The sequence below is a fragment of the Homalodisca vitripennis genome, chromosome 8 (assembly GCF_021130785.1).
Source record: "Homalodisca vitripennis isolate AUS2020 chromosome 8, UT_GWSS_2.1, whole genome shotgun sequence".
Classification (NCBI taxonomy): domain Eukaryota; kingdom Metazoa; phylum Arthropoda; class Insecta; order Hemiptera; family Cicadellidae; genus Homalodisca; species Homalodisca vitripennis.
The window spans coordinates 101,254,174-101,267,168 of record NC_060214.1 but is presented as its reverse complement, the minus strand read 5'-3'; the positions used below and the strand labels follow the sequence as shown (position 1 = coordinate 101,267,168).

General features: G+C 35.6%; 1 protein-coding gene across 2 annotated transcripts in view; it reads left to right on the top strand.

Moving 5' to 3' along the window:
- The first annotated feature begins 1,970 nt into the window (after positions 1–1,970).
- LOC124367797 (probable G-protein coupled receptor Mth-like 1) overlaps positions 1,971–12,995 on the top strand; it is a 134,807-nt gene continuing 123,782 nt past the window's right edge. For both annotated transcript variants that reach the window (XM_046824913.1, XM_046824912.1), the window contains exon 1: positions 1,971–2,970. In XM_046824913.1, coding sequence (XP_046680869.1) covers positions 2,007–2,970 — 964 coding nt within the window. In that variant the 5' untranslated portion in view covers positions 1,971–2,006. The remainder of the gene's footprint in view (positions 2,971–12,995) is intronic.

The window sequence follows — 12,995 nt, the reverse complement described above, 5'->3', positions numbered from 1 at the left end:
GGGTTAAAAATAAAATAAAAAAAATTGTTTCATATATCATATTTTTCTTCATATAGTTTTAAGAAAACAACACTTAGTAATAGACACTATACGAGAATAATGTATATAGGACCATACTAATATGACAGTTATAATGTTTTGAACGTTAAATAAGTACAATAAAAAGAAACATAGGCTAAGCCAGATTATTTAAAGGGTTCAATAAACCTAAACCAACAGGAAAAAAATTAAATTTTGTTTGATAAACAAAGGCAAATAATTTGTTTTAAACACAACGCAGAGTTGTGTCACCAGACTTCAAAGCCCCTCCTAAGTAATTCTGGCGTCTAAAACTAAAGTCTTCGAATACATTACCTATTTACGATTCTTCTCCAAGAAGGCCTCCATTGTTTGCAGCAAATTTTCAATTAAAGGATCAGCCCACGTAGGCCTACATCTTGTGTTGACATCACCGACCTCATTGCATTGTTCCGGCTAAGCTATAAAGTACGAGAACGCTCAACCTTTTATGGTAGGAATGAGCGTACCCTTTGGCTTTTGTAACAAGAATTTATGGCCTTGCAAATTTTTTATCCCGCAGATGAAGAACCAATCGCTAACATAGGGTCGGCAATGTTACACAGGAAAGACTGAAATAGCTTCTCAAGACTACTAAACATAAGTTGATTGACGTTGATGCTGTTTAAAGCTATACGTTTGTCCTTAATTGCACTTTACATTTCTGATATGGGTGATGAGATAATATAATCCAATATAATTGCAAAAGATGTTTTGAGCCACCATATTACGCGATTTTAAAATCAAAATAGACACTATGCATAAGTTTTATGTAAAGAAATGTTCTTGCGTTTGGCAATACTAAAAATAAGATATTCTAAATAAATATATTAAATATTTACTTTTGTTTCTTTTTGCGATTTTCAAAATTTGTGCTTCAAATATTTTGATGCCACTTTTCTCAGCTCAGGAAGGCCTACAGCAGTGAAAATTTTACCACACATCCTTTGTAACATAAGTTAATCACAGACAGAGGTTTAAAAATTGTCATTCTTAGTGTTATTATCTTTTAAATTATTTTACAATATATTTTACAATCCAATTACATAATATAAATTTATTTCATTTTGTAAAAAGTGTATTTTGAATTTTGTGTGTGTTATGTGTTTGTATAAACTAATGTCCAAAGAATTAATAAAAAATTAATTAGAGTCCTAACTTGATTAGATCCAGATAGAAATAACATAAAGTTAACATTATGGACGATAGGGAGTCAGACTCCCATTAAGAAATAACAATGACCCATTTTAACACATTAATAAAAATATAAATCGATCTATAGTACCAAAAATAGTTATAGCTTTAATTTCTGTTTGATTTGTGGTAAAAAGTGATTAAATTGCTAAATAGAAACATATAATATAATTATAGCAAAACAGTTATAAATTTTCAAAATTAACTTTGGAATAAGTTTCTTATTTTATACACAAACGAGCTGACTAAAACATATGTACATTTTTTGTGTGAGTTTTGAATTTTTACGCGCCCGAAAAAAATAAATTAGAATAGTTTCATAATTTTAACCGATAATAATGGACTGATAAATTGTTTATATACCGAGTGATGGATGATTTGGAGAAGTATTGTATTAATTTGTAAAACGTGTACATGGGTGAAAGTGGTAGCAAAAATTTTATAATGCACGTAGTTAATATTGCAAGGAAGTACAAAACTAACACAATTAGTCATGTCTAGTATAGGCCTACTTATGATGTTAATCTTTACAAACTGATCATTATGATTACAAAGTGTATTGTGGATCTTGATAAGGAAGTAAGGCCGTATTCAGTGAAGCCAAAGAGCGGCGGCTGTCTGTTGACCGACAGCAAGTTTATCAGCTGTCACTTGTCAACAGTTGTCCGGTTCAGGAGGGGAGGGGAAGGGGAGGGCAGATAGTAGCGGAGGAGGGATGACAGTGTCGGCGCGCGGGCCAGGGGCCAGTCTCCGTCATGGCTCTGAGCGCAGAGGTAGTGACTGTGTTCGTGACTGCGCTCGTAGCGCACGTCGCGAGCGAAGTCGTCATCTTCAATTGTTGCCCGAACGGCACCATAGTCACGGAAGACGGGAATTGCCGCCCGTTCAGGATACCCGCTTGGGCTCCGGCGGTGTATTCTCCGACAGAGAAGACACTCTATCCGCCGGGGACCATCCCCGACGACTGGAGGATGCAGGAAGACACGATGCCCAGGTGTAATCCAGGGGAGTCTCCCGTGTATTTCGAGTCCGTGTTCGATCTCTCCGATCAGCCTCCGCCACCTACGTTCTTCATCTTCGACAACGGCTCGCTCCAACTGACCGTAGCCCATGTGGATGTTTACCCCTCGGACCCGGGCCGGTACTGTGTCAACATCGCGGGATGTTTCGTGTGCATGCCCACTGCCGAGGATCCGAACCCGTTGCCGCGAGTGAAGAAGTGCTGTGGGCGCCGGGCAGTGTTCAGTGGCAAGGAGAAGTCTTGCAAAGTGCACTCGCAGAATTTGAACATCCCTAACGTGACTTTCATCGAAGGGTTTCCGACCTGTCTCGAATTTTCCATCTCTGGCAAACTAGACGACACCCACCATCTTTTACCGGACGGGACGCTCCGATCGGGGGAAAAGATAATCACCGACTTCTGCATCGAACATCTGTTCGAGCACCCGAACGACGGTATCAGTGTGTTCGACTGCCCCGATGTCACAGTGTCCCCCAGGAACGACATTCGCTTCACTCTGTACCCTATCGGGTTCTTCATCTCCGTGTTCTTCCTTGCCGTGACCCTCGTGGCATCCTGCCTGCTGCCCTCCACCTATCACGTCCTGCACTGGCGCTGCCAGACCAACCATGTCGCTTGTCTTCTGGTCGGCGACCTCCTTCTGGGTATCACGCAGATCTCCGGGAATGCCCTCAATGGCCCGGCTTGCGTCGCCATCGGTAAGTCTACAGTCTACAGTCAATCGGTAGTACAGCGTAGTTGTAGATCAGTAGTTCACCTTGTACTGGCGCTCCGCTCCCATACCTCAAGGGCGGACCTGCATTCTACAGTATATGGTGTGAGATTTGTACTTCGTTTACTAGAGATCATTATAACTTAGCCTCGTGTTTGTAATGCAAATCTATCCCTAGATGATATTCAGGGTCTCTTTAGAAAAATATTTGATGATCCATTTTTGTACACGAAAAACGAATTAATATTATAAACCATTTACTGAACCTATTTACGACACCCAATGTACTAATGTTAGGTTATATAAATGATTGTTTTTTATCTTACATTTTACTAAGTAGAGATAAAATCTGAAAGAAATGTGTTGAATACTGATAATTTTGTAATGATGATTTTGTAAAATATTAGCTGTATTTACCTCTTATTCATGAATAATAATTGTTTGTACATAATCCCTACATGTATAAAATGCCTACCTAAAATTTAACAAAAAAAAATGAAAGATAAGGAATAGAACAAACAATAGCAAAACGATAGAATAAACCACGATTGTTATTTGATTCAAAACACTTGAAAGTAAATTACTGTTATTACTGTGTAAGGGTGCGCAACTGTTCTCGTATCGCGATCAGACAATTATAGACGAATTATAGCCGACTGTGTCTAATTCTTGTCGTAGATGAGATCCATCGACAAGTATGTTGGTCTGTTTTTACTAGTGAAGTCAGTGCCAGAAAATCTAGATGCAAAGATTTAAAAAAGTATTTTTAATCACTACAAGCTTTCGAAACTTAATAATAACGCAACCTAGGCATAAATAAAAATAAAAATGTACATTTTGAAATGTAAATTACGCTCGTATACGTAAAACACATTGCGAAATTAATTATTATAGATTATTGGTGCATTCCCTACTGTTATGGTGGTACAACATTATGTGTTGCCTTCTGTTATGGTGGTGCAAAATTGTGCGTTGCCTTCTGTTATGGTGGTGCAACATTGTGCGTTGCCCCACCAATGGCAACACACAAACGATTGTTATTTGATTCCAAACACTTGAATGTAAATTACTGTTATTACTGTGTAACATTGGTGCATTGCCTACTGTTATGGTGGTACAACAATGTGCATTGCCTACTGTTATGGTGGTACAACAATGTGCATTGCCTACTGTTATGGTGGTACAACATTGTGCATTGCCTACTGTTATTGTGGTACAACAATATGCATTGCCTACTGTTATGGTGGTACAACAATATGCATTGCCTACCGTTATGGTGGTACAACAATGTGCATTGCCTACTGTTATGGTGGTACAACAATGTGCATTGCCTACCGTTATGGTGGTACAACAATGTGCATTGCCTACTGTTATGGTGGTACAACAATGTGCATTGCCTACTGTTATGGTGGTACAACAATGTGCATTGCCTACTGTTATGGTGGTACAACAATGTGCATTGCCTACTGTTATGGTGGTACAACAATGTGCATTGCCTACTGTTATGGTGGTACAACAATATGCATTGCCTACTGTTATGGTGGTACAACATTGTGCATTGCCTACTGTTATGGTGGTGCAATCAGGTTTTGGTTGAAGTATTTAAATAAATCATAATCTCAGGCGTCTAAGACAATATACCTAAATTAGGAATAATAGGGGACACATAAGTATAATTACTGAACTATGTTGTCTATTATAGGAAGGAATCTCGGGTAATTCTTTAACCAGGCCCATGGAAAAACGCCCCCTTTATATAATATCTTTCAATGAAATTACATAACTATATTAGATGTTCCTTCTAATATATATATATATATATATATATATATATATATATATATATATATATATATATATATATATATATATATATTTTACCGTGACAAGATGCCCTCGATGATTATTTGGAATTACTCAAGAAGTAATTTAAAAAATCTGTTTATTTTTTTCTACAATCCTACAAAATTAATTTATCTGTATACGTTTTACCTATCATGCCATGGCAAATACACAAATGATAGGTAGGCTGTTGACCTTGACTTAATATTTGCTGATGAAGACGTTATGAAGGTGTGTTGACAGAACAAAGGTCAAATGGAGTGCAGGCGGGCAGGCATACCTCAATGTGGAATATTAACGAGAGGTCAGAGCTTACTGTGGTATTATGTCATCGTTTGGTATCTTGTTTTCCATATCGTATACGATTGTACTGTGTACTTAGCTCTTCTGAATATCTTTCTGAGGTGCTAGTATGTCCACAGAAGGTTGTCAGACTTTCTTTACACACCTCTATGTCGACTAATAATATAAATTGGAAAATAATTCTGATTCCATGTGAATCAATATCACTTTTTATCACTATTTATTGTAGTGAAATACAGTAGTTTGATCTGATAATCAAATAGAAGGTGAATACTGTCCCTCCACAGAGGGTGTGCGTCTAATCATCTTGGACCCAAAAGTGCAAAAAATGTAACCTGCTATGAAATATTTATAAACTTGCCGACAAAAAGCGTTATTTCAAAATAATTAAGTACAAAACAAGGAAGTCATTGTTAATTTTGTTTTAGTTCTCCTTTCGGATAACGGCATCTTTTCCTCATAATTAATAATTAAAATTGACATACCCATCTTCTATTAATATAGATGTCAATCAATTCCAAGGTCTTTACTTATCATGGTAACATATTACCACAGATTATAGATATTTATATAATCTGTGGTATTACTTAGTACCTAATTTTGGTGTGAAGAAGATTCTTGGAAAGATTTTAATTTAATATAACTAGTAACTGATTACACATTTTCAATATTAGTTTTAATTTGCGATGCCTTTCAGAAATAAAAAAAAAATGCCATCGTCAGGCAAATTCACAAAACAAATAAATTTTTCATATTTAAAATGAAGGGTTAATGAAGTTTTTTTTCTAAAAAGCTAGATATTTCTATAAAGAGAATTGTTGCAATGTCTCACTCCTGTATTCAGACTACATTTTCAGTACTTCCAAATTATTCTTATGTTTACTTATTAAACAATATCATACAGTTTACATTTTGAGATGCCTGATAAGAAGGAATTATTGTTTAATTTTAACCACATCGCTGGGGCAAGATGAATGTTATCTAGTATCAATATATTCTTTATTTTCAGTAAATGGCTTCTAAACTGTGTTGCTAAAGGTTATTTTGCTTTTTCTGGGTTGGTAGGTTCTTCCACACAAGTGCATTTGTAGCAAGCATAATATTAACGACTGCACGACTTCCATATTCACTCACTTTCACTAATACATTGCATCACCACACATTCCTGCTCCTGCGCTTGGCATAAACCCAAGATTACAAATTTCAAATCGGCTATATCAGAAACTACAAGTTCTCTTTCCACTGTAAAGTCCACTGTACACCAATAGTCCCCTATGTTCAGGAATAAACTTTTTTAAATCGTCTACTTCTTATATACTCTAAGGAAGCCTTGAACTAATGTGGTGCTGTAGATTCAAAGTTAGCTGAAAACCTAGGAAAACTGTCTTTGACAGTTTGGGCTCTTAGTTTAAACACTGAAGTTAGCTAATCTACGAGAATTTTGGGCTCTGGTTGCCCCTGCCATATTGATAAATATTCCTGCCCTGTAGTACACACTTTGATTTGCTTTATGAAATCACCTCATGGATAAAGATCAAAGATCGTAGCGTTCTAAAGGCATTCTAACATAACTGGTCCAAATTATTTATGACTCCTTTTGGCCAAGAAAGGGTATACGAAACCAACATAGGCTTGCCTAATGATTGTAAAACAATTTTTGGTGCCTAGCATCTAACTTATCACTCCGTGAACCCGGGCTGGTGGTCACGGTATTTTCGCACACTAACCAGTAATCATCTGAGGCCAGCCTGTAAGAATGCGGTAAACGGTTCCGGGGTCAAGTAGAACATACAGAGAATCAGTTTTCCTAGGTTACGAAAGACGTAAACGCCACGTACAGAGACTCAAAATTTAAATATCCTGAAAAGTAACGTACAGTGCATTTATTAAAGGCCCAAACGTAAATATAGTTTTCCCGTTATATTGTTTAACGACTCGAATGGATAAAGTCACTGATAAGGTAATATTTTATCGACAGCTAACGTATTTGTACACTATTCCATAAGATTTAAATGAATAAAACATACCCATGCTCTTTCGGCTCGTAATTTGAAATGGTAATAATTATTCTTCACAATTCAATAGCCTAAATAAAGCGATCTAAATTTATCAATTAGCCACCAGTGAACTCAAAAGATTGTCTGTCCATCGGCAGTAAATGTTTTCTTGTAAATAAGTATACAAACTTTCTTAAAATGGTATCAATCGTTAGAAAAATAGATAAGAACCCGTTGTTTACTTGATTTAAAAAAAATACGATAATTGCGAAAATTGCCCTGTGGTTAAAATAAACAGATTCGAATTATAAAGAAATCAACGAAAAAGGTACAGGATTTTCTTACACGTAAAAACCTTCTTATCGGATTCTAAGTTATGTATACGAATTATTTTGAACCCTTTTCAGCCGCCGGAAATGATTAGAACGATACGCCTGTAGCCTAGGGCGCCTTATGAAACATCTGTTCTTCCTTGCTGGGCTGCGAGAAATTCCCGAGTCGGTTTCCTTTTTTGGCAAGGGGCGGAGGAACGACTGGTTTGCCCTGTTCACATCATTAAATTATACCTTTGTTGGACGGGCAGGAAGGTCATTATAATAAGGGTGCGCAACTGCTCTCGTATCGCGATCAGACAAATTATAGCCGACTGCGTCTAATTCTTGTCGTAGATAAGATCCATCGACAAGTATGTTGGTCTGTTTTTGCTAGTGAAGTCAGTGTCAGAAAATCTTGATGCAAAAATTGAAAAAAACAATGTTTAATCACTACAAGTGTGCTTTCGTAATAATGCAACCTCGATATAAATTTTGAAATGTAAATTAGGCACGTTTTCGTAAAGCGCGTTGTGAAATTAATTATTGTAGATTATTATTGCGCTAAGGAATTTGTGGGAGTATACAATTACATTGCACAAATATTTAACACAGAGATAGAAAACATTGACGATTTCTTCATTTTCCCCCACAACTTGGAGCGGTCCATGAGTTTTAATCACACACACAATCACAATTTTCCGGTTTTTATATCTAATAATGACAGGTTAGAATGTATTTCCACCGCGAACTCACTTCTAGAATATGTCACAAAGAGTGCCACAAAATCTTAAATTGTAGGTTAAGTAAACGTTTGTGTTTATTGCTTTAAAGGTCTTAACGGTGACACATACTATATAGGAAAATTAAATATTGTGCTCCTAACACTTTGTGATCCTGTAGAACTTTTTAATGCTTTCCTCTCTGGTTTTCTTACAAATTCTGTCATCTCACCAAAACAGCGTTCAAATTCTGCCTAAAGGAAAAAAAGAAAGTAATCATCAGTACTAAACAAACAACCTCAAAGTTTCCAACAGCTAGATGATTAATTTTTTACTTTCCGACCGCTGCATCTACTAATGTCCAAGGATTATGACGCAAGACGCGTCTTTTCAGGTGGAGTTTAAGAAGGGAATAAGCGATTCTAACTTCACCTTGTAAAATGATTCATTCACATTTGGTAATTATTTAATTTAGTACAGTTTAAGTCTTTTCGGGAAGATCCAAAATATATGAACAAGATCCTGTCGGTGTCATTGGAAAAGTAATTAAGTTCTCATTTTGCTCTTCCAAGTCTCTTTAGAATTTTGTATTCAAGGTATTCTGTCCAAAAGATTCTTCCAAGTTAAGAGTATGCGAACTGGTAAAGTAGTTTCTGGAACTGAAAAAATGTTCTTCTGATGGAAGATTCTGCAAAAGGGGTTGATCGGAGACTGGTATGATCTAAAGAGCCTCTTCCAAAAGACTCTGTCTTGGGAACCTCTCTGCGTCAGATGTCAAGAGAGAGATAGGCTGCACAGTAATTGAAGCTAGTAAAGTGGAGTTGTCAGGATGGAAGCAGTAAACGTACACTTACTAGGAGTTTTATTACTGTTCATAGCCTATAAGTGCTTGCAGTAACCATTCGACAGAATCTATTAAAGAAGATCTCTCCACGCGTTCCACATTGTAGGTCTAATATAATAGATTTTACTTTCTGCTGTGTTATAGCATCCCCGTTCCGCTCTCTCCAATACGGCAACCTATAATTGTGGAGATCCAGCCGACCATTGAAACTCTCCATAAATCTCATAACTTGGGAGATTATCCAAACCCACCCTTCCATAACTGAACTACTCAAATACTGTGAAATTGATCTGCTAATTTTATGGTTGCGTTGGTGGAAATAACTGGACAGAACGTGTGTCGGAGTTCGGTTTCTGTTTTATGGGTTCTAAAAACAGTTTATGGCAAAATGGCGAACTGGCATTTCATAAACTAAAACTAGCCTACTGAAATTTAATGCCAAATTTAATGGTGGAGTCGGTGTATATTTGGAACTGGAAATGCACAAATTGTATTTAGCAAATACGCAAGCGTGAGCAAAACAAGTGTGTTAACATAACGTTTAATCAACAACTAAAATGTTAGATTCAAAATGTCATATAGAATAACTACAAACAATAAAAATGTGTAAAATTCTTCATCACTTAAAATTTATGGACACACTTGTACAGCGTAGACCTTCCAAGTCATGCGTCCGAGAACTTACTCGTGTGTTCATAAAAAATGTGTCAAAAATACGAACATTCTTACCAAAGTTTTTAGTGTGAGTTTGGAAACATTCTATAAGTACAGAATGCGTAGTGTGCACATGCAGTGTGCAATTAATCCAATATCAAATTGGTTAATTGTTCCATAAAACAATAAGGAAGTCTGTATTGAAACCTACCTGAGCTTTGGCGAATAATTTGTTTTAGTCGAGTAAACTATAAAACAGACTTTTCAAAGATCCATTGCTATTGATGTTTTGCTAAAGATATATCGTAACAATCTAATAAGAATGTGTTTAAATACCATGAATAAGTAGTAAATAAAAATATCATTGCATGTTTATAACTATCTATTGAAATATACGTGTTCTATTTCCCCCCATAACGAGTCCTTTATTGATTTCTAGAGGTTAATAAAAATCTGTATCGGGTGTATGGCCTTTGAATGTGTTAGTTACACAAGAGATAACTCATCCAATGATATAAATTCGAGTGAGCGATTGGACTGGCGTCTGTGGAGTGAAAGGAGAGGTAACAGAGATTTGAACGATAACAATCAAGAACGTGACACATCAGAACTGACTGAAATCATCCCTTGAACCTCAAAATACTTAGTTCAGCAGTCGTTCATATGAACGACTGTCTCCTGTATAACTGATACAATCAAGAGCATGCCCTACAAAAAACGTGGGCTGCCTTAAAATCTCTTGTTAATTTAGTGGATTTAGGACATGATTTGTAAAACAAGTTGGGTACACTTTTTCACTCTTGACAACTCAAGTGTAAATTACTACAACAGTGAATCCTGTTCAGGGACAGAACGCTTGTTGCATCACAAGTACAGTGACAGTTATCCGACCCATACAGACGACCTCTGTCTTATCTAGGTCAGCCATCGCTGCTCAGCTTGTCTTCTGCTCAAACCTTGTACTACATAGCACTTGTCATCTGTTACTGTCGACGATTTGGAGGAATATTTACATTGGCAGCACCGTAGGAAGGAAGAAGTAGGAGAATAAAGGATTTGTGGTGAGTGTGTAGTGTCTTATCTTTAAACCTCGCTTTCAGCTAAGCTAGATATCATTGCTATTCGTGTTGGGACCTCCCCGGGATTTGAACCCGTGACCTCTCCGTTAGATGCCTGAGACTCCTACCCATCTTAATTCACCTTTCTACCATGAGGACGATGTTGTAACTTACCCGCGCAACCCTTGCAGATATTGCAGCAAATATTTTCATATAAAAAAGTCACATATGTATAGTTAATTGTAGTCAGTGATTGTTGGAAGGTATACGTTATCCTCTATCCAATGTCCAAGAGTGGGGTCCCAAACTAGTTTTTATCCACCGAAAGTTCTAAGTTTATTCTCTTGACCTCTCCGTAACTCTAACGAGCATTTCTCTCTCGTGAATATTCGACTAATGTGAAATGAATTTATTTGAATATTTTATATAAATTCTATCCATCCCTTTAGTAGCTTTCATGATTTTCATTGTTATTGGAGGAAATGTATTGGAGGAGTAGGACGAGGAGAGACTTTAATTATCTGATTAAAAACGAGTACAAATACAGCAGTAGAAATTTTGTTTTAATCATAGTAAAATTTGGAAAATGAAATTGTGAAAATTATGTTGTCTATATTTGCCCGTTAAAATGGATTCAATTATTTAGTATTTGGCCGTTTCTGTTACACGCGTGTTTAAATAACCAAACTAACACATGATCGGAAGACTAAATACCTGTCAAATTAATTTAAAATTTATTTATTCATTTCCATAAATATAGTTACAAAAGGACAAGTGCAATTACTTGCTTATTTTATATAATATATATAAATAAATCACCAAAATAATTTCTTTTTTTACCTAATTTGTTATGGGGAATATAGTCTCTTAAAGCTTTCCTCGAAATAATCTTGCGTTGCTTTAACGTCGTATTTTGTAACTGTCAAGTCTAGTAAGCTGTTGTTGATAAGCATCGAAAATAGCGTGAAACAAATTAACTGTCCTCTATAAAAATAAACGCATCACTCCCACAACTTCCCACAAAAGTGACTATCAAAAACAAAAAAAAAAGAGATCCAATATGTGATGAAGTTCAGATAACTTGTTTTTAATTTGTCGTGACACACTAATTCTGATATACAGCTCTGGTAGAATAAGGCTGGCAGTTACAGGGGCCGGTAGCAATTTCATTTGCATAATAAAAGTTCCATTTCGTAATGTTTATTCAAACCCTTCACAACTGCTGTTCTATATTCAAACATTGTCATTCATTCGATTCCTGCAGCTTTATTAGGGATTATGAATATAAAGTAGGTAATTAAATTTCTGTAGGTTCGTTTAGTGATGCAACGGCCGTCATCAAACAAAGCACCAGAGATTATTCATGAAACATACTTTCAAAGATTTATTTAATATTATTTTAAACTCAAAAAACTTTCACTCATCTAACTCCTGCAGCGTTATGAGGGATCATGATTATGAACTATATAATTAACTATATTATATTGTATTAACTATAGTATCATGGGCGTGATAATTCCCTAACGATTACAAGTAAAGCAATAGAACTTGTTACATCATTTACTGCAGCTATAAATATACTTTTTTAAGTAACTACCATTTTTGTGTCATGTGAGGGGATAGCCTCAAGGAGTCAGAAGGAAATCTTAAATGAGAGCGTAAGTCGAATAGTACACCAAAAGTTCTTTATTAGTAGAGTATAATGCCGCAAATATGACCTCAAAAGGTTCACTCATTAAAACATTACGCTCGTTTAAAGTTTGAAGAATTTACGATGTAGTTTCTGTCCTAGATGGTGTAATATTCTTGTCCTGGATCAAGTTGTGAAAGTTAAACTTAATAATTAATAATTAACATAATATAAATAAACTTTTAACACTTTTTAACTTTTGTATTTTTATTACACTATGTACATTTCGGAATCATTGATTCCATCTTCAGGTACGAATGAGGTTAAGTTAATTATAAAATAAATAATTAAAATCAATTTGTCATGTGTTTTTTACTACCTTGGTGGCTAAATTTGTTGTATTTAATTTTATGTGAGATCATTGTATATTGTTTAAGAGTCTATCGAATAATAAATTTTTTGTTAGAAAGTCTTTGTCATTTAATAATATATTATGATTAATTTTGGCACTTTTGTAAATTTCAAAATGTTCTAAAGTGGATAATAAGAGCAACTTTTTTTGCTTGTGTGTAAAATTTCAAGATTGTTTTCGATGTTTAGTGTATGTATGGCCGGTGTTATTTAAATGGTCTGCATATTTTGAATTTGAT